At 41.9% G+C, this 21,655-nt stretch overlaps 2 protein-coding genes across 16 annotated transcripts in view; one reads left to right on the top strand and one right to left on the bottom strand.

Annotated features, from left to right (window-relative positions):
- lrba (LPS-responsive vesicle trafficking, beach and anchor containing) overlaps positions 1 to 21,655 on the top strand; it is a 175,305-nt gene that overhangs the window by 38,506 nt on the left and 115,144 nt on the right. For 12 of the 15 annotated variants that reach the window (XM_085161782.1, XM_085161781.1, XM_085161779.1 and 9 more), the window contains exons 17-29: positions 4 to 96; positions 1,230 to 1,338; positions 1,654 to 1,735; positions 3,648 to 3,771; positions 3,884 to 4,076; positions 10,820 to 12,115; positions 12,283 to 12,479; positions 13,312 to 13,465; positions 13,964 to 14,144; positions 15,807 to 15,940; positions 16,513 to 16,620; positions 16,764 to 16,905; positions 17,578 to 17,935. In XM_085161782.1, the coding sequence (XP_085017908.1) occupies positions 4 to 96; positions 1,230 to 1,338; positions 1,654 to 1,735; positions 3,648 to 3,771; positions 3,884 to 4,076; positions 10,820 to 12,115; positions 12,283 to 12,479; positions 13,312 to 13,465; positions 13,964 to 14,144; positions 15,807 to 15,940; positions 16,513 to 16,620; positions 16,764 to 16,905; positions 17,578 to 17,935 (3,171 nt within the window). The remainder of the gene's footprint in view (positions 1 to 3; positions 97 to 1,229; positions 1,339 to 1,653; positions 1,736 to 3,647; positions 3,772 to 3,883; positions 4,077 to 10,819; positions 12,116 to 12,282; positions 12,480 to 13,311; positions 13,466 to 13,963; positions 14,145 to 15,806; positions 15,941 to 16,512; positions 16,621 to 16,763; positions 16,906 to 17,577; positions 17,936 to 21,655) is intronic. The other 3 variants (XM_085161780.1, XM_085161772.1, XM_085161769.1) reach the window with 2 other exon arrangements.
- Positions 1 to 21,655, bottom strand: part of fhip1aa (FHF complex subunit HOOK interacting protein 1Aa) — a 200,920-nt gene that overhangs the window by 92,466 nt on the left and 86,799 nt on the right. The window lies entirely within an intron of this gene.

Raw genomic sequence — 21,655 nt, 5'->3', positions numbered from 1 at the left:
CAGTGTGATTTATAAGCTTTTGGCCGCCAAAAATGAGGGAATAAGAGTCCAAGCACTCAAAGTTTTGGGCTACTTTCTGAAACACTTGTCACCAAAGTAAGTACTTTATTAGAAGTCTTTGTTCATACAAGAACACATTTTTACTTTACTTTTTACTTTTACTAAGTGACGAAACAACAGAAAGCCAACACTGGTAGATTTTTTTTAATAGAGTAGACTCTGCACTATCACTGCATACAAGCTGGATCTGCTGTCTCTAACCACGTGTCGTTTTTCTCTGCATTGCACTGTAAAATAAAAAAGGGGGGAAAAGGGCTCTTCAAAAATTTTGCAAACGAGAGGAAAAAAGTCCTTAACCTTTTTAATTTAAGAGTTTTATTTAGATGCTTACTGGATATTTTCTTAACAGTTTTGTTGGAGTTCTTTATATTCTAAAAATTCAGTGCATTTTCTCATTATCCTGATTTTAACTGTATTATAGCTAAAACTCATTTTTAAAAGGATTCTTGTTAACATTTAATTTGTATTAGCCCACATGCTGACAAAACACACTAAAATAACTTAGTAAAATAAGAATTTAGCATGTCAGTATTGCCATTTTGGGTGATGATACTTAATATAAATTTACTTATTGAAATTCTAATGTTTTGACTAATAATCACCATTGATACTGTGCAGCTTGTATTGATATAGGAGTTAAAGAAACAACTCTAACCATCGTCTTTGCAGCAGTTTTAAGCCTTGAAATCCACATGTGCACATCTGCAAGTAGTTCAGTTTTTGAGCCTATGATACAAAAGTAAAAGTGGGGCTGATGAATGATTAGAGATGAAAGCAACAAAGAAAGCAAAAACCCAGGCTTCGTCAGCGGGGATTCTCTTTTTCATTTCCTCCTTGTCAAATGTTAGCAAGAGCACAGCTGATTTGTACCGCTGCAGATTTCAAACAGAGGCGTGTAAAGATTTTTTTTTTTATCTTAACACGGCTCCGTTTCTTATTTTTATTAACATTTGAGCTATCACACACTCCAGATTTGCTTTTGTTATTCCTTATAGTGTAAAGAGTTTTGTTCACCATTGATTTTAATATTGATTTTAAAATTGAGATTCTGGTTGTGTGTTTCTGCAGACTGATATAGGTTTGGTTTATCATGTTTTCCAAATAACAATTGTTTAAGCAAATACTGACGACTGCTGACCGACCTTTGACCTTTTTATCATTTCAATCAGGAGGAAAGCAGAGGTCATGCTAAGTCATGGCCTGTTCTCCCTGCTCACTGAACGCCTGATGCTTCACTCCAGCCACTTCACCATGACAATGTACAATGTGCTTTTTGAGGTCTGTATGCTGCCCATTCGCCCTGAGGCTCGTGCTTGCAGAGTGAAAGCTTTCTATTAACAAAACACACACTAATAACCTCTGTGTTCAGCCACATGACCGATTCCCCCCCCCCCCCCCAATATGCTGAATTTGTGCCTTATTATCTAATCTGTCTCAGCTGTTTGTACTTGAAAATGCAATAACACATTAGGTTGACCACCAACAGAAATTTGATTTGTGAAATAATTTAGAAGCATGCAAATATCCCTGTGCTTTGTTTCTCTGTTATCCTTAAGACTTATGTGGACATTTATGACTTGAATCCCCCGATAGATTCTTACAGAGCAGATCTGCACTCAAGTGATCCATAAACAGCATCCGGACCCCGACTCCACTGTGAAGATTCTCAACCCACGTAAGTGCCTCCTCCGCGCCGCACCGCTCCCCTAAATCATCTGCCGCAGCATACCCTCTACATACCTACGGCTCTGTGCCGCAGGAGGATATTCCCCGTGGAACCGTGCGATCGCTATATACCGTCAAACAAATGAACGACATAAATTTTGTAGCCGGAGCGTATTTTCAGACTCCTGAACCTCAGATGTAAACCTTACACGAGGATGGTGCAAACACTTTGTGTGACAAATATACACTCGTCTGCTGGTTTTATTGAGCCTCGGCGTTGTTTTTCACGGGGATTATTTTACATATAAAGGAAAGATAAATGTAGTGACACGATAATAATTTATTCAGTTTATAATTGTGTTTTTAATGCATTTAGGTTTAATTAATGATGAGTTTAGATTTTTAATGTTTTTTTTCTTAAATTAAATTTTTCTTGTTGTGTCTTTAATTGTACAATAATTAACTTTTATATAATTTTTGCTATTTTCAATGAATGTTCAAATGAAAAATATTTGCATAGCTGATAACTATTATTACTTGGCCATTATCTGTTTGCTTCACATTTCTATATTTAATTATAGGTGGGATAAACACAGCCCAGGATGGTGGCTTTGGTCACTTTTATTATTATTTTTTTTAGGCTGTTACTTACCTCGAATTTTACGTCAACTCACCAAATCTTTCCCTCTGTTGAAATCTTAAGTGTTCATTTCAAACAAGAAAAGAAAATATCCCACTCTCTTTTATACTGGTGCTTTCATAGATGCACATGCAGCTGAAAAAAAGAAAAGCTTTAATCAGTCTGAAATCCAAACACAAGCAAGGTTTACATCCAGCCAGACTTAATCTGACAAGGTCTTTGTGTAGTCACACATTGATTATCCCAGGCCTTTATTGCGTTAAAATCTCTCCTGCCCAACCATCCCGGACAGGCGGTATATATCATAGGAACCTTGCATGGGTTTGCGAGCATATTGTATGGAACATAGACTGGTGGTCTGTTTCTCCTTTGCCGTGTATTCTCTTGATTTAATCTGTGACAAACTCCCAAAATGGCCCCCTGATTGCAGTCTTTAGTAACGTCAGAGCCAATCAAACAAACCGAGGAAGTACCGTTTCCCTCAAATTAACTCGAGGGAAAAGAACCAAGAGCAAATGGAAAAAAGAAGGGAAAAAAAAGAAAGAAAGGAACACGCCATCCCTCCATCCTCATTCCCGGTACATGCTGGGGTAATTTTCTGGCGGTAAAGGTTCAGCGACTCATAATTTGAGTGACTAAGGCGTAGAAACAACACAACTGTCTGCCGGGGCAAGGGGGCATCGGTTAGCGCCAAGGTCTGAAAAGACGAGTGAAATCCAAGCCCTACCGTCTCTCTACTCAGAGCAAATGGACACTGACATTGTCTAGATAATTCATCTAAACAGTCAGTCTCTTTGGTTTAACCGAAGCCAAGCATTTCAGAAGGGCCTGTGACTCTGGCGCTCTCATTTGAAACAATACCAAAGCCATTACAGTATGATAAAGATCAATGGCTCTGGGCTTTTTATTCTCCTCTGTTCTGTTTTTCTTACCACGGGCGCAGATTTTCAGGTGTGCACAGCTGCAAGTTCAGATAGTTTGTGACACAATGATTTGCACATGCTGAAACCAATGTATGATATAGCTGTTGATTTGCTCGGTTTCCCCTCCTGCGACCAATCCTTTTTGTATATCCAAACACGATGCTGGGTGTTTCCAAATTCAAATGTTATTTTATAAGCCTTGAAAATACTGCTTGGCTGTTATGTATTACATTACAAAATGCACAAAGCAGACGCAGTATTTTTGATATTTTCCAGCACTGGTGCTTTTTTTTTTTTTAAACTCCATAAAGCATTTTTATCTCAGACTGTAAACAGAGTCGGTTTTTTTCCTCTTCCAGAGATTCTGAAGGTAATAGCTGCTCTGCTGAAGAACTCTCCCCCATCTCAAGAGAGCATGGAGGTGCGCAGGGTCTTTCTGTCAGACATGATCAAACTGTTCAATAACAGCCGAGAGAACCGCAGGTAAGAATCGGACCGATTCAAAGGATAGAGAAGTACATCACACGTCAGTGCACGCTGCGTTTAGGCGCCCGTGGGATTCGCCACCTCCTCATTTGCTGCCGTTTGTTTTCAGGAGCCTGCTGCAGTGCTCGGTGTGGCAGGAGTGGATGCTCTCTCTGTGCTTCATCAACCCGCAAAACAACGAGGAGCAAAAAATCACAGAGATGGTGTACGCCATCTTCCGCATCCTGCTCTACCACGCCATCAAGTATGAGTGGGGCGGCTGGCGAGTCTGGGTGGACACCCTGTCCATCACGCACTCCAAGGTCAGCTCATTATATCCCCGCACACAGAGCTCACACACAGCTTTGTTTATCCTTCTCTACAAACTTCTTCCATTTCCTCGTCTGTTTTTCTTTTTAACATCTTAGCATTATCTTTCTGTAGCAAACACACTCACCGTCTTGCTGAAGTATCGTCAGCCTTAAACACTCACAACATGACTGTAACCACAAGCCTCTTCCTCCTTTTCAATTCCTGCCAAACAGAAAGCTATGATCATTCAAAGCAATCAGTTCTCCCACCCATGTCTTTACTTTCAAATGCGACACAACACAATTCATCAAATAAAAGAATCACACAGCATTATCATCTCGCCCGGTTACTTTCAGCAGAGGCGAGCGGGGTAATTGAACCTTGCGTCCCGGTGCCCATCAGATAAAGCTATGGAAGCTATATAGTGATTGTAATTTAAAAGCTAGTTTCAGTATAAACCAATTGGAAAGAATCCCTTCAGCCTTCCCTTTCTGTGTTTATGTATAGTGTCTCTTTCTTTCAGATCACACAGATAAAAATAAACTTCTGGCACGTTTTATTTCCAAAACCTGAATTCAAAATACTGCTTTAGAAATTCAGTGTTGATATCATATTGCGCTCCTCTGTTCCAGAGCAGTGAAGTAATTGAGGCTGGTGTCAGATTGTGGTCTGGGGGGTTTTTAAGCCTGGCAGATTGAAAGTTGAGTTAAAGAAGTGCTCGTGATATGAGACGCTTCACTGTAGCCGGAGTGCCGTGACGGGTTTCATCCAACAGGGGGCACAGAAAGACTGCCGGGGAGATCAGCGGCATGAAGGCTGCTGTGTGTGTTGGATGTGGGGTGTTTTAAAACTCCCACACATCTGAACACTGAAGCACAATGATAAGGACTCAAGAAGAAGAAAATATTGGTCAGCATATTGTAGAAGAGTGTCAGTGAAATTCTGAAAAGGTAACACATGTATGCACAACAGCAGATGCTGCTGCAAGCTTGAGTGGCTTGAGATATTTCAAAAAGAAATAGACTGCTGGGGAGCGTAAAAAATACTAATGCTAATATTTTAGCTGTTTTTTTTACAATAGGGATAAACTCTAGTTTTTTTCTTCCCTCCACAATGTGGTGAATTTGCAGCAAGATTAATGCTGTTTCTTCTTGACTGAAGTTACAGTTGTTCCTGCTGAATTTCACCCTTACAGTGCGTGAATAAACCCATACACTTGTACAATGTGACACACACACACACAATGTGACACACACACACAATGTGACACACACAAATACACAGAGGGCCGGGGACTGCCTCTGAATTGAACTTGCAGCAGGTCCCACCAAGATGCATGCATCTGCTATAAAAAAAGCTAAAGAAACTCAATTGCAATTTTATTGTCCCGTTTGATAGATTTCCTGCCACCTTTGTAGCACCAAAGCTGTTTGTCACTGTTGCTATCTCCTCCCACTGCTGCAGGGCTGTGTTTGTGCGCGCGATTGTAGTGCGTTCGTGCGTGCGTCCGTGTGTGTGCGTCCGTGTGTGTGCGTCCCTGCACACGCGTGCGTCTGTTGTGAGTTACCAGGCACATTTTCTTTTTGCCCTCCTTCTCTCTCGAGTTCTAGCAAGCCCTTCTCTCTGATCACATTGAATATTCATGGGAGCTGCGCGAGAACAATCAGAGAAACAAGGCCTCATAAATACAACCAGCCCACCGGGAGCCTCTTGATAAGCGCATATATGCATTCACACATATTTGCACACCTCCTCTTTACAAAGACTTTTTATGATTGAGTTTGCCTTGTGTAAAACACGGTAAAATTGTCAGTTTGATTTGTAGAGTGATGCTGTACTTGAAGCTGAGCATGGTCTGAAAAGTTGTCTGTGACTCGCACTGAAACTACTTTTTCTATTGATGCAGGATGGCTTTAAAAAAATATTAGACATTACACACAGAGTTTTATTATCATTTACAGGCTCTAATACACAGGAATTTCTGTCTAGCTATAAAAGTTTTGTTTTTAAAAATTATTTTTCATGTAAGTTATCTGTGATCTGAGTATTGGCTGTTCAGATTTCTGGCTGATGGAGTGGGATGAGCAGCAGCATGTCTGCTTTTTACCTTTTTTGTTCTTGTGTTAAATTTGTGGGTTTTTCCTGGCTCAGAGTGGGTGTTTGGGTGAATGATCTGTCTGTTGAATTTTTACACATATCTTGTCACTCTTTTGGCTGCATGATAAAATGATAAACAAGAGGTTCCTTTGGGGCTGTTTAGAACATGTTTGTAGGAAACCAAAAATTCTTTTATGCAGTTAAAAAAAAAAAGAAAAAAAAAAGGTGGTTTGTAGATAAAATAAATTGTCTTTTTTTGTGATATCATTCATTTGCATGCTAGACACCTCATCACTAGGGACAGATATTGTTACTGTGCTATTTGTGCCAGTGCTGCTTATTAATATTTTTAATAATGACTTATGGCTACTTTTGACATATTGGCGAGTTTGCTGACAGCACAGCTGCTCCATAGGAAGTAAAAGAGATGACTTTGTGTTACCTTATTTAGCAGTAGTATATACATCCCCCTTTTATTTGCAGACATTAGAGATACAATGCTAACTAACAAAGGTAACTACAAATATTGTATACCTGCTGATATTCTAATTTTCATATTTAGAGTTTGAGGAGACAATATAAGAAAAAACTATTTGCATTAAGTTGCTGTGTGTATAGTTTCCCCACACACACGTGTGTGTTTGTGTGCTCATATGTGCATTTATTCACATCAATCATTAGTGTATCTGCACGAGTGTCTCTAAGTAGACAGATGTTTCTGCAGGTGGGCACGGTGACACAACAGCCCTCCCACTCTCTGCCCACACAACCCACCCAAGGTGCCCCTCGTCCGTCTCTGCACACAAATCAGTTTGAGAACGAGGAGTTCTCCGAAAGGGAGAGATCGGGGCGTGAAGGTCCCGATGCCCTTCACACTTCCACTGCTGGCTATCGTCATCACCTGCCAGACTTTTCACCACAAAGATGGCGATAAGCAGAGAGGAGCAAAGATATCTCTGACATAATTTAATACGCATTAAGGTATTAAAATTCTTCGCTCAAACCCCAAGTGTAATAATTTAGTCTGTTTGAGTTTGTGAAGGGGTGCTAAACATCACAGGAATAGTAGTTCAGCAAAACAGTCTTTGCCTTCTGGGATTATTAAGATTATTAAGACACACACACACCTGACTCAAGCTGTTGTTCTTGGCAAAGAGTTTAGAGAGCGATCCAGTGACGACTGGACAAAGGAAGAAAGTGAGGATCCAATGCTAGATGAAGAGCTGTGCATCAAGTGTTGTCGAGGTTATCCAGCAGTTAACATTTTGCACATTTCCAGCATTCATATATTTAAAATATTACATATTACAATATACATATTATACACATACATATTATACATATTATACATATATTGTATAAAATTAATGATAACCAAATGGTGGAGATCCAAAGTGTTTTTCTGACTTTTAGTGCAAGTTACTGCACGCTATGGAAGGATCTTTCTACAAGCTTGTCTTGTTATGGTTGTAATAAAAAATAAAAATGAAGCCTATCTGCATTACCCTCAATCAGCAGGGCAGGACAAAACTAAGAAAAGTTTTAACAAGAAGTGAGAAAAGAAAGTGCTGTGAATAGGAGAAAAACTGCATGGAGACTTGCAGTAGCAGATGACATTGATTTTGGAGAAGGAATTGCATTTAGCAAATCGGATTACAGCCACGCTGCCCTCTCCATTTCCCCCTTGTTTTGTGGTCACTATCTATCTATCGCCAATCTAAATGGGGACTCCCAAGCTCCTACCATGGGGGTCCTCTCAAGATCAGCGCTTTGCGCCGCTCTCTTCCTGTAACAGGTTGTCGTTTTTATTCAGAACTTGTGAAAACTCTGCAAAAATGTCCTTTCTTTTTTAGAAGTGCAGTTAAGAATATTTAAAGTATCTCTAATAGTAATAATAAAGAAAATTGTCCAAGTATTATTGTGTACAAAAAACACAAAGTTGTCCAAGTTGGGTTTTGTTTGTGTTCGAGTCTTGAGGCATTTCAGATCTTTTCTAGGATCTGGCTGTGCTGCATCCACTTAATTCCATGTTACCTGTCACATTAGAAAAGCCCACCATGTTTTTGTACATTACCATAGCATTTTTCCATAACCCACTGAGGCCAGACCGAGTCTTGGAGTAGAATGAAATTAGATTAGATCAGCGCTGATGTCCTAGCCACCCAAGGCAGTTTCTATATTTTGTAGCGAAGCTAAACGCTCTTTCAAAAACCACAGAGACATATACTACCTCTGTCTAATGGTAACTGGATCTGTTACAGAGCCCCATTTAAGGCCGGCATACATCATCTTAATGTACAGGCTGCATCCTGAATCTATGACGTTATGTGCTGAGCTGCTTGCCTACATAATTTCCATAGCGGTGCACTCTGAATGCAGCCTTTTAATTGCTAAAAATGCTAAATGTCAAATTAAGCTCAAACTAATGGGGTAGAAGGTCTTGCTGTGTGATCAGTGGGAAAGCAGGAGGAAGGAAGAAAGAAAGAGGCAGACTGCTGGTGCATTTAGAACGGGCTGTGCACTCAGAAAACAGCTATGGATTACCAATCACTGCTTCCCACTACAGAAGATTAATGAGCACCCATGTAGCAGGCTAATTTAGAACAATAACGCCTAATTAATTACAAATAATCAGCTTCTTTCTCCCCCTTCCCTTTCTTCCACTCTCAATGACTCTCTTTCTCCTTTTGCAATTTCTTATTTTTTTTCCTTCCTTTTCATCTCCAGCGTTCCCATTTTCTTTGTTTAGATCTCACTCTCTCTCTTTCTCTCTCCTCCTATCCAAATAGCCTCAGGTAAAAAAGCAGCAAAGTGGGTCTAGTTTCACTCACACAGCAGACCCCCCCCCCCCCCCCTCTCCACCTACAACCCATCTTTGACTTTCTGTCCTCCAATCCCAGTGATTAATGCAGGGTCTTAAATTAGGCGTGGGAGGATTTGCCGATGCTGGACACGCACTCAGCGCAGCTAGGAGACACACACTAATAGTGTCTACCGCTAATCTATGACTGCTTACATGGATGGGCTCTTCCTCAAATGCCACTGCAGACTATTGTCGTTATAGACTAGCAGTCTAGTATACCTATATCAGATGGTAAGAAGACTGATAGAGGTTAATAGGCCGTGGGCAGCTGCATGTAAGAGAGGGAGAGAGAAAGTTTTAAATATGCCACAGTTAGCCACAAATGGTCCCAGTTTTCAAATATTATAAGAAGCACACAACAAACAGGCAGTTTGAGGATATCGTGCTTCCATAATTTGGGGTTTGCTGTTTGTTGGGACATGAGGAAAAAAGCAGAAAATGGATACAGTGGATAAGTAGCTGGATGGTTTTTATGTTAATTTATATACAGTATAAGTACAGCCCTAATAACATGGTCACATTATTTTCACGGTTACAGCACGCTTTTTTCCAGCCTTACTGAGATGTTTAGATTTCCTATAGGACAGATGTTTCTAAATTCTTTTACAGAAGTATCTCCCCCCCCCCCCCCCCCTTTAAAAAAAAAAAAAAAAAAAGAAGAAGTTTAAATCCATGGAAAATCCCTGATTTGAAGTCTCCAAACACTTTGGCTGCAGCTGTGTTGGCGTTTTTGGGTTAAAAGCAACCAAATTTAGGTAACTAAAAGTGTGGCTGTGGCTCAGAAGCACATTATCGACTAATCGGAAGGCCGGTGATTTGATCTCTGGCTGCTACAGTCTATATGCCAGAGTATCCTTGGGCAAGATACAGAACCGCAGTTTGCTCCCAATGGCTTCATCTGAGTGTGAATGTTAAATGCACAAAAAGAGCTTGTGTGAATGTGTGTGAATGAAACATGTTGTATAAAGTGCTCTGAGTGCTCAAGTAGAATCGAAAAGCAATATAATAAGGCCCAGTTCATTTAGCATATTTGGGTGAAAGGGAAATGATATCAGGTTATCAGGTTAGCTGCTAATTAGTGAGAAGTACGATGCAAATAAAATACTGCCGTTTCAATCACCTGGACTGGAGCGCATTTCTTACATGGGGCTCATTTGTACAGTTAACTTTGGTGCAAGCCATGCTGTGTGTGAGATAACTATGAGGTGCAAAGTAAAGTAACTTTTTTTATTTGTCAAAAAAAACGAAGTAGTTGTTCTCCAAATGTTGATTCTGTTCATCTGGACGTAGCGTTTTCTGTAGGAGAAATGTTTCATTACTCATCAGTGACTTCTTCAGTCTCAGCTGACTGCAGGTTTCTCAATCTTTGGAGATTTACTTACCTGGATGGTTGACCATGCATCAAGACAAACTAAGTTGTTGTTTTAGCAGAGTGGGGATTGGCTCACTTTGTGGCTAGCAAGACATGAATATCTGATGACCTGCAGTTTTTGGTTGCTTATTGAGGAACAGATCTCACTGGATAATTTCAGTGCTAAATAGGCTCATCATCATTCTTATTAGTAATGGTATCACTGACATGTGCATATTAATACATATTTTGCTTTAAACATTTTAGTGTGTGTGTTATATTGGCCTGCTTATTTCCTTATTCACATAGAATCATCAGTGGGTGGACTGTAATAAGCCAATGAATCAGTTTTTATCATCAAACTAGGCAAACGGAGCAGACTGATAAAGTGTGTGAACAGTATGACATTAGTTTTTCTAACATCACATGTTTTGTGTTTGCAGGTCACCTTTGAGCAACACAAAGAGAATCTGTCCCGTATGTTCCGTCAGTACCAGCATCAAGAGTCCACCGGCACGATTCGCTCCATCTCTGGTGTCAGCCAAAGCTCTGAGACTATGGAATGTGTTAATGGGCCACCTGCAGAGGAAACCGCTCCCTCCACTGTCATTGAGCTGACTGTGGACAAGCTGTCCCAGAAAACCCCTGATTCAGCATCCAGTTCCACCATTACTTCCAGCCTGCTGGAGGTTGATGATGAAAGGAGACAGGCATCCATCACTGTGTCCAACATCCTGGCCGGGGCCAAAGATGAAGAACAAGAGCAACAGCAGCTGGTGGAGGAGTCTACCAGAGATAGCTCGGGTGTCAAAGAGGAGACGCAAAAAGGTGCTACAGAGCAGCCGAGTGAAGACGTCAACAAAGAGAAAGCACAGACTTCTACTGGAAAAACTGCACAACATGAAACGGCTGACACAAAAGCGGTGGACGAGGGTAAAGACTCTGCACCATCTGGTAGCGATGATGCACAGACACCTGTAACAGATGATGAAAAATCTGAAAGTGAACAGAACAAAGGTGACTCGTCAAAGTCAATGACAGAAGACTCTTTAAATGAAGCAGAGGCTGAACCGCCAGCAGCTTCAGAGCGAGAAAACAGCGTGCTCGGTGGAGCTTCCGTCCTCAATGAGGACCTGGTTGACGTGTCATCTGTTAGCGACCAGGTCCATCCTAGCGATGCTGATGACAGCCAAGAGGAGTCCTCTTATGCTTCTGCTGCTACCGGAGAGGAAGGTGGGGAAGTGAAGAAGGACGAGGACGAACGAAAAGATGGGGGTGAAGAACAGGAGCTGAATAAGGAAGAAGAAAAAGTTGAGACACAGGAAAGTGAAGTGAAACAGACGCCTTGTGTGGAAAGCCAGACTCCTCCAGCTGAAATACCTGAGAAAAGTGTCACAGAAGCACCTAAAGAAAAAGCTGGCGATGAACAGTCTTCCTCCATAGCTGAAACTACTACTACAAGCCAGCAGCCCTCAGACACCACACCGCCACCTACAGCCCAGGAGGTTACAGCGGCATCAGACTCCACTGCAGATGTCCAGCCATCAGAGACCAGCAGTGCCACTGGAGAAGAAACCCCATCTGGTGCCGCTGACAGTAGCACCACCTCTACCAGCTCCGACACTCAGAAGGGTGCAGAGTCTGTCAGCAAAACCAAAGAAATCAAAATTGCCAGACTGGACGTGTCCAATGTGGCCTTAGACACCGAGAAACTTGAACTGAAGGAGACCTCTGCAACAGTATGCAATCCACCCCTTTTTTTTAGCACTTATGTGTTACTCAGTTGTTACAATAGTTTATTATAGTTTAGGTGTTACACAAAATTGAGCGTTTAAGTTTCAAAGTGTTTTGTCAAAGGTTCGTGTCACATTAAAATGTATGACGTTTGGCTTCCATATTTCTGTAGGAAACAAGCCAAGGTCAGTCAGCAGCTGCTGCATCAACAGCCGCAGAAAGTTCTTCAGGCCAGCCAACAGACAGCAGCACCCCTGCACCTCGCTCCACCATGTTTCGCATCCCAGAATTCCGCTGGTCCCACATGCACCAGCGTCTCCTCGCTGACCTGCTCTTCTCGATTGAGACAGATGTCCAGATGTGGAGAAGGTAGGACGACAGTCCGCGGGCTCTGATTTTATTAATGCTTCAATAAACAGAAATACGGCTTTATCAACTAAAGATTTTTTGAGGAACATGCAGAAGTTTTATGGGTTTTTTTTGTTGTGATTGACTCAATTTAGCATAAAGACTGGAAAGTGAAAAAAATAGTTTGGTCCTTACACTTTGAAAATAGGTTTACTGTCTTGTTCAGAAAATTACGAGTTAGCAGGCTTTTAAAAACAATGTAACTCTAAATCTGTAATTGTCAGAATGGTGTAATCTCATCAAATTGTAGAGCAAATAAGTGAGTTTTTCAGTCATTCTTTATCGAAATTGGTTTGTAACAGATCCTGAGCTAGAAAAGTACATTAGAACTGTGCAATGGGACCAGATATTAAAGTAAGTGTCTGAATAAAAGAAGAACAAGCCACATAGCTTTACGCTGTGTGAGTGTGACTTGAGGTGAATTTAGAGGTGCCTTAACCTCCTAAGACCCGAACTCTTCCACGACGTGCATTTTTAATTTCTCTTTGATATTTGGTCACATTGGGGCCCGATGAATGTAAAAGCAAAGAATTACCAGTTTTTTTCTTTTTTTACCTTTTTTTTGTTTTTAAGAAAAATGAGAGCCACATATGAGGATATTCATTTAAAATTTTGATAGAACAGTAGCAGTATAATGTCCTCGTAAGTGGATATCAGGCCCATGTAGAGCAAAAATGAGTATTTTGGTCTAAATAACCCAAAATGTGATGTCCACATATGTGGACGGCAGGTCCTAGGAGGTTAATACTTCATTGCAATAACTAAAACCATCTTCTTGTCTTTTGCCTTTTAGTCACTCCACAAAGACGATTCTGGACTTTGTAAACAGCAGCGAGAATGTGGTGTTTGTCCACAACAGCATACACCTCATATCCCAGGTGGTAGACAATCTCGTCATGGCTTGCGGAGGCATTTTACCTCTGCTCTCAGCTGCCACATCTTCCTCCGTGAGTCCTTCGCTGCACGTGTGATTTTACGTTTGTATTTGTGTGGCTGTGGCTCCGGTCACAGGAAGTTATCCATCCACATTGACCTTTCCCCAATCACATTAGACTACAGTTAGCTGCTTCCTAACAACGTTAGTTTGTTTTAGTCCTGTCTGACCTCAGTGACAGCCGCTCTCTTGCACCATTCTTTGCTTCTGCCAATGACCTGACCGGTCTAAGGAGCGAGTTCACTTCCATTATAATTGATTTACATTCAGTTGCGTGGGCTCTGTAACCAGATTTCAACCTGAATGTGAAAAATTGCATTTTCACATTCTTTGATGTATTTTCAGTGCTGCACACATTACGGATGTAACAACTTACTAGGTCAGAAGTCAAGGCTTCTGACCAGGGTAAAACCTGACTGTAATGTTACTTTTGAGAGAAAATGTTTAGAGGTTTCCTTATTATTACTTTTATTATTTATATATTTTTTCCCCTCTCTCTCTCTACTTTCAGCATGAGCTAGAAAACATCGAGCCCTCCCATGGCTTGTCAGTGGAGGCTTCGGTCACCTTCTTGCAGCGCCTCATCAACCTTGTGGACGTTCTTATTTTTGCCAGCTCGCTCAACTTCACAGAGATAGAAGCTGAGAAAAACATGTCATCAGGAGGCATCCTCCGACAGTGCCTTCGCCTCGGTATGCACGTTGTCATTATTCCTGAGCTTCTAACTAGCTTTATTTCTCTTGTTTGGTCCTCTGCTTTTTTTCTACCTTGCTGAGTTTTTACATGTGTAGCTGGCTTTCAAGTGAATTTCCCACTTCTGTTTCATCCTTTTACTAACCCCACCCCTCATCCCCCTCCCGCTCATTGATCCACCTTACATCAGCTGGCAGCAGCCTTCTGTATTAGCCCCAGTCATGGCTCCCTACAGTGTTTTTGACCCTCCCTTCTGTATTCGTCCCTGTATTCTTCCTCTCAATCTTCAGCTCCAGCTCCCACTCGGATCCCCCTCGCCTCCTTCACCCCGCTCATATCAGCCCTCTCTTATCTTGTTATTATAACCCTCCTGCATGGCAACACTTTAAAATGGCTGCTCGCATGATATAGTGAGTTGTTCATAATGGCCTTGGCTGTACTGTACTGCTGCGTAGCCCGAGGCCTTTGTCTGCCTTCTGTTCCAGGCTATTAAAGTTTCCCCTGACAGCATCAAAAGCCTAGCCTCACAATCACTGAATAAAAGATATTGAAAATCTTACATTATTCATTTAATTTTTTTTTCTTTTGCAGCACACCTTATCAACGCAGCATGCACAGATTAAAAATGAAAGTAGTACAGTATACTTTGTACTTAAGCTTTAAAAAAATGATTGAATTTTCTTTGGATATTTAATGCTGCACATTCAGGTATCTGTTTCTGCTTTTAAACACAGTCCAGCCCACAAACAAAACGGCTGTCAAGAGGCCGACTTGTTATCTAAAAACGCTTGTTCCCTCTGATGTTGCTGCTGCTGCTGTGTGTGTTTTACAGGAAAACGATGCCACCATAGCACAGGTTCAGTTTTAGAAAGCAGCCGCTATGAAATGAATATTTGATGAGGTATGCGCTCCCCATTGCTGGCACCTAATCTGATTTTGGAAAACTGTAACAAGGTTTTAGCGTCTCCACCCCTCCCTCTCCTCTTTTTTTCTTCCTTTTATAAATGGTCGTATGAAAGAGTGGTCCTAATGGAAAAAGCGAGCCCATTTCCAGACGGAATAATTCCCTCCTTCGTAATCTAAATGCCTCAGAGTTAACATTTGTCAGTTGTCACGCTCTGAGCAGAGGGGGTTGGGAGGGGTCCAAAGAGGAGCAATACATTAAATTACAAATGTTAAGTGTGCCAGTTCTGAACCCACCTAAAGTTGTCGGACAACGAGGTTTTTCTTCTTCTTTTTTTCGTCTTTTTTTTGTCCGTTGAAGGGTGTATCGCGCTGCCTACTCAGCATGTGCACACCCAGCAGTGTCATTTGTTATGGGAGCTGCACACAGTGGATGTGATTCAAGAGCACACCCTTGCACTATGACCTTGGGAGGAGAGGTGGAGCAGGGAAGAGTGAACGATGCTGCCAGAGTTGGCCAGAGCACTGACCTTGTCACGGCCCCGCTTTTTCTCGCCTGTTTTTCTCTCTCTCTGCTCGCTCCTCTCGCGGCTCAGTTTTACGCGCTCTTTTGTTGTGTTCGGAGGCTTGAAAATGCGAAGATTTTCAATTTTTTCAATTTTGTGTTCGCATTCCCCCCCCCCCCCCCCCCCCCCCCCCCCGACAATGATTTTATTTGTATGATGTCACATAAGATCTCTTTCTCCGTCCCTCCCTAGTGTGTGCTATCGCAGTGAGAAACTGTCTGGAGTGTCAGCAAGCCCAGTTTAAGAACGGCGCAGACAGCTCAGCCCGCAGCTACACAGCCATGCAAGGCACTTTGCTTGGAACAGCCAAGTCTGCATCTGCGCAGGCAAGTACTTGAAATGATCACCTTAACTTACATTTTCTGCTGTTTTAAATTCCTCTACCATCAAACGCAAAATAACATCATACTTTTGACCGGTTCCCACATTTGTGCCGATTATCTTTTGTATAATGCGCTTTTTGTCCTTCTCCTGTCCTCAGTAGGCAACCAGAAGGCGCTTTGCCCTTTGTCCTGTTCACCAGCAGCTACCAAGTGTTATTGCATTAGCTCATATCTTATTATGTTACCACACGGGTTGCTATTTGTTACACTAGACTAAGCCCTTTGTCATTGCCCCTTTGATTTGATACAGTGACTTCCAGTAAAAGTCATGTTGTTCTTCCCTGAACCGGGTGTTAAACCTCATTTATAATGCAGTGGCTCTATAGAAAAGCCATTATGTTAAGGACACGGTCTCAGGAGGGATAGCTTCCCTAAGCTGTTAAACCTTACCCTGCTCCTTGAAGGATTAATAAACACCCAGAACGGTGTAAACGTGCACGTGCGGTTTACACTTCCCTTGCAGATAATAATACATTTCACATGATAATTGCTTGATTTTTAATGCATGCATGCAGAGTCCTGTTGATGCTGTGACAGGTGGCATGTCTCCAGTGAGAGATTTAGACCGGCTGCTTCAGGACATGGACATAAACCGCCTCAGGGCTGTCGTCTTCAGAGACATTGTGAGTTGTCCAGCAGACACGTTCGCATGCCTGTACACAGCACTCATAACGTGTATGAAATCACCTTTTCTGGCCTCCTCTAACCTCTGGTGCTTTTCAAAGAGGACGCACGTACAGATTGCTTAGTGTGTTGTTTGTTTCAGGAGGACGGTAAGCAGGCTCAGTTTCTGGCTCTTGCCGTCGTCTACTTCATCTCAGTCCTCATGGTGTCCAAGTACCGTGACATCCTGGAGCCCCACAATGACAAGAAACACCCTCAACGCTCCCAGTCTGCAAGGAGTACAGGTATACAGAACCTTCAAGAAAATCATCAGGCGCATTTATGTGCATCAGAATGAAGCAAGTTGTTGAAAAGGATCTATGAATCCTGACTTTTTCCTTTTTCTTTTTTAATAAGTGGGTTCATGTACTGCATAGTGTTCGACTATAAAAAACAAACAGCTGCTAATCATCTTAAAAATTGTGGAAGCACAGCAGTGCTGTTTTTAAAGTTTGTGTATTTTTATTTGACCTGCAGATTGTTTTGGTGTGTGTTTTTCCTGATTGTGATTGTAACTTGCCATGTAAATAAATCATCTAATCACACACACATTCACACTGATGAACACATCAGGAGGAACCTGAAGTTCAGTATCTTGCCCAAGCAGGGATTGAATCACCAACCTTCTGATTTGTAGATGACGTGCTCTACCTCCTGAGCAGGGTGTATGCCACAAACAAAGAAAAAAATAGTTCCATCATGATTCCTCTGTCCCCGCCCTCTGTTTTTGATACATTAAGCATTATTAGACAAGTGCCATGTAACTCAGTCAATTTTAAGAAAAGAGACATTTCTGCTGTGCAGCTAATATGTCAGTAATGGGTCAAATCTAGACGACAGTCCAGAAGAAAAATATGTAAATCAGGTTTTCTGATGGAAGTGGATGCTCTTACTTGTTACTATTTATGTCCTCACAGATAGCGCTGCTGTTTCAGGTAGCACAGAAGGAGAGAACGGCTTCTCTCTGCGCCGCTATGATTCCGGCATCGGAGATGACCACACCTCAACTGCCGCAAGCGACGCAGATCTGTCATCCTCCGGTGGAACTCACGGTCCCGATGCCATTTCAGAGGCCTTGTCCACGCTGTCATCTGAGGTCAGACCTGCTCTGTCTGCTGACTCAAAGGGTAAAAATGTGAAGGACATTCTGCGCAGCCTGGTGAGCGCTCCAACTGACGATATCGTGGTGGATCCAAGCCTGTTGCCGCCAGCGTTCCTGGGAAGTGTGAGCGATGCGGCCAGAGAACCATCGCCACAGTTCCGCTCTTTTGATAGGTGAGGGTGTGAACATGGATTGACATACACTTAAAAAGCACATATGGTGTTTATAGTCTCAACGTTTGCATTTGACAGTTCCACAGGATTTTACTCCCAACATGACTGCGGGAGACCTTTGAAAGTTAAACCTTGAATGCATCTTTGCTTTATTTCCTCAGAGGGGGCTTTAGCAGATCTTGAAAAGCATTTAGTAACAAAAGCCTCTTTGGACTGGGAGTCTTTGTTGGTGACGACTTCTCTCTTTACTAAGGTCCTCACCTCATGCAGACTTCCTCCTTTCAAAAAATTGTTTTAAGACGGAGAAAAAGCTTTGAGGAAAGCTTTTGTCTGTCCCTGTTTAACAGTTATAAGGGGTTCCCTCCTTTCTTAGAGTAAAAAAAAAAATGTATATAATTTGCATTATCTCCAGCAGTATGGGGTGAACAGTCAGGAGTAAGGCTTCAAAAGCAGAGCAGGGTACTGAAGTTACAGACGGGCTCAGGTGAGGGAGGATGGTTACTGGTCTGGTTTGCATTTGGAGCGCTGTTTCGCACATAGACTTTTACAAACGGCTCGATTTTGGCGGGGGTGGGGAGGGTAAAGAGGGAGAGGCACAGAGATGGGAGAAGTGGGAGAAGGAAGCCGTCACGGGGAAGCGTGTCAAGTCAAAAGTTCTCACGCACCAAAGAAAACATTTCTACATTTTTCTCTTTGTCACTCACAAACACGCTCACACTCAGTCAGTCTGCCTGCCCCCCAACTGTGGGAATTCCACGGCATCTCTGTGATCGCGTGTCTTTATCTGAGGAATGCTTTGTCAGGTCTCAGGGCGCTCCTCATATCAGGGGGATTAGACTGGCTCCTGTCCGCTGAGCACACTCAGTAGGCAGAGAAGACGTCAGGAGAGCTGGAGAACGTAGACTAACAGCTCACTTGCTGGTTATGGGAGCCTCTTCATGCAGGGCACGCTGACAGTAGACTTTACCCCAGTTACCTTTTTATTAATCACTTGCACATCTGCACAAAAAAATTAATATCAAATCCAGGTGGAGGTTAACAAGTCCAGACTTGTATATTATTTTAAACTGAAAACCAGCATCTTATTCATATTATTCACACAATATTCAATCACCAGAATTATTCTTTAAGCAGAAAAAAATCAATGAACTCTTTGGTCTATAATGTATGATTATATATTATTATTATTATTATTATTATTATTATTATTATTATTATTAACAATAACAATTCATTGGGACTGAAGAGAATTTAAAAGAAGTGGATACCACCAAATGTTTGGCTTTATTGATTGATCAGTCACTTCAGCCTTTAGTGTGTCCTGCACACACTACTGTCTGTCAGTGTGCCAAGTTATTTTGATGCCTCCGAGTCAAAACTACCCCTCCCATTCATGTCATCCTCTGGTTTTAAGCCTATATTTATTCTCGGTTTACTGCTTTTTATCACCCCGCTGTCTCTCAACCCTTACCAATTACCTCTCGACACATGTAGATATGTTCCAATGGTGTTTATTATCTGTTGCAATGACTTTATCACCGCTCGGCATCTCCCGCTAACCACTAAGTCTTCCAGGGACACGAGTACAAGCCAGAGCTGACATTCTGCACTGACATCTCCTGCCAAAACATGGCAACTTTCTGCTTGCCCAGAGGGTTGGATTTATGAGACCAATGTATGAAAAAAGCCGGGATCTCCCAGATAAAAACTGGAGGCGGGTCAGAGGGTGAAGTATCCCTGCAGATTTATTTACTAGTGGAGACGTGCTGGATTTCTCCCATGCATTTCTCAGCCATGCCCCTGTTATGACAGCCAGTCTGCAAATATTTGCTGATACTAACCAGAACTAAACAGTGTCATTGTACGAGTCTGTGATTTAGACTTCATGGTTCGGCAGAATATGTGAGTGTTAGACAGTGGGATATACATGGTGCGGTTGTTTGCATTCCTGGTAGCAGGCTTTGCATGCATGTGAGAGCTGATGTACAGATGACTTTTGTTGATGATTAAATGTTGTTAATGTACTGCTGGCGGTAAGCGTGTCAGGCATGAGCGCAGCTCTCAGTCAAGGCCTACCTTTTTAGAAAAGTCAGTCAATAAAGACGTTGTCACTTTGCATTGGAGTTCACCTGCAGTGATGTACCTTGAGGAAGCTTGAACCCACTTTAGCTGGTATAATAAAAATCACACATTTATGTGCTAGTGTTAATTGCAAAGATCCATATTATATCCGAATCACGACATAATGATAAATATCTGCCATTGTTTTTAGTACATTGCTTTAACAAAATTGTCAAATATTGTTGTGATTACAAGACAGTAGAAATTAAACTGGGAAAAGATTTTTCATATATCATTTACTAAAGAATTGAGCCACCAATGAAAACTGCAAGTATATAACACCTTGAAATTGATAAAGCGAGGTCTAATATGCAGTCTGGTTACCACAACTGAGATTTGTTAATGTTTTATTTTAATATTTGTTTGACAAACATAAAGACCGAGCTCTTTTGCACATGTTTAATACCATAGTTTAGATGGTTGCTCTCGATCATCTCCATTTTTAATAGATTATTTAACATCAAGTAACACAAGAGAAACTCAGTTGATAGTATAAACAAAGGACAAGGGAGTTCCCCAGGTCTTCTGTCTTTAAACCCAGGATTACTTGAAGATGTTAAGATATGGGCTTTGTGAGCGGCGCACTCTTATTACGGTTAATAATAGCTTTTTATGCTTCCTTGGTTACTGTGTGTAAACATGTGTCTTTCACTCTATTTTGGATAATTAACAAAGAACGGTTTACCCCCTTTTAAACCAGTGTCTTCCATTGGTTTAATGAGGCAGTTGTTTTTGTGGGCACTTTAGTTGATGTTGTTCACACTTACAGATCACAGATAAAATCAAGGTACCGACTTCCGCCAGCCGCAGCTCCATAGGGTGAAGATGTGTTTGTGTGCGTACGGTCAGTGTTGTTGTTACATAGTGAAAGCTATGATCAAAGCTTTGCTGGGGTGCACTCTTCTCTCCATCGTGTCAGTCTGAGGTAAAGTCTCCAGAGAAGAGTATTTTTATGTACATGCAACTTGAGACAATTTGTTATTCGGTGTCTCACTTGTTTTACCTGAAATAGCAGAGTTTACTGGAGTCATAGCTGCATTTAGCCATAGTAGGTTAGACCTTCTAAATAATTCAGCCACACACACACACACAAACACACACTTTCTGCCCTGGGCTCCTGTTTGCGGGTTGAGTGGGGCCGCTGACTGCTGATTAATCGACTGGGGCGGCCCACTCATGATAAGTGTGGCTAATGACCTGCTGAATAATTCACTGAGCCTTTGCTGAGGAACAGATGGAAGGCCAAACACATATGCAGACATGCTCACTGGCAGACTTCTTCACACCCGTGCACTTGAGCATTTATTTGGACACTCATGTGTGTGCATTAAAATATTTCTGAAAACATCCACGCACACTTTTAGCCTTCACTCAGCAGGGGTGTCTCTCCTTCCATCTCTGCTGCTTTTGACACCCAGGGTGCTTCATGTCAGCGCCACCCTTGCTTCTTGATACCACCGTCCTGTCCCCTCACTATCTGAACAGAAAAAAAATTACCAGATACTTTTATCTCCACTCTTCTTGCCTATCAATACTGATTTCATTCTCTTCTGTCACTACTTCGGGTTTTATGCATCACGTGGACCTTGTGTGGACCTT

This window comes from Neolamprologus multifasciatus, chromosome 6 (assembly GCF_963576455.1).
Source record: "Neolamprologus multifasciatus chromosome 6, fNeoMul1.2, whole genome shotgun sequence".
Classification (NCBI taxonomy): domain Eukaryota; kingdom Metazoa; phylum Chordata; class Actinopteri; order Cichliformes; family Cichlidae; genus Neolamprologus; species Neolamprologus multifasciatus.
Note: the sequence above shows the minus strand (reverse complement) of the source record. Positions and strands in the feature narration are given on the sequence as shown.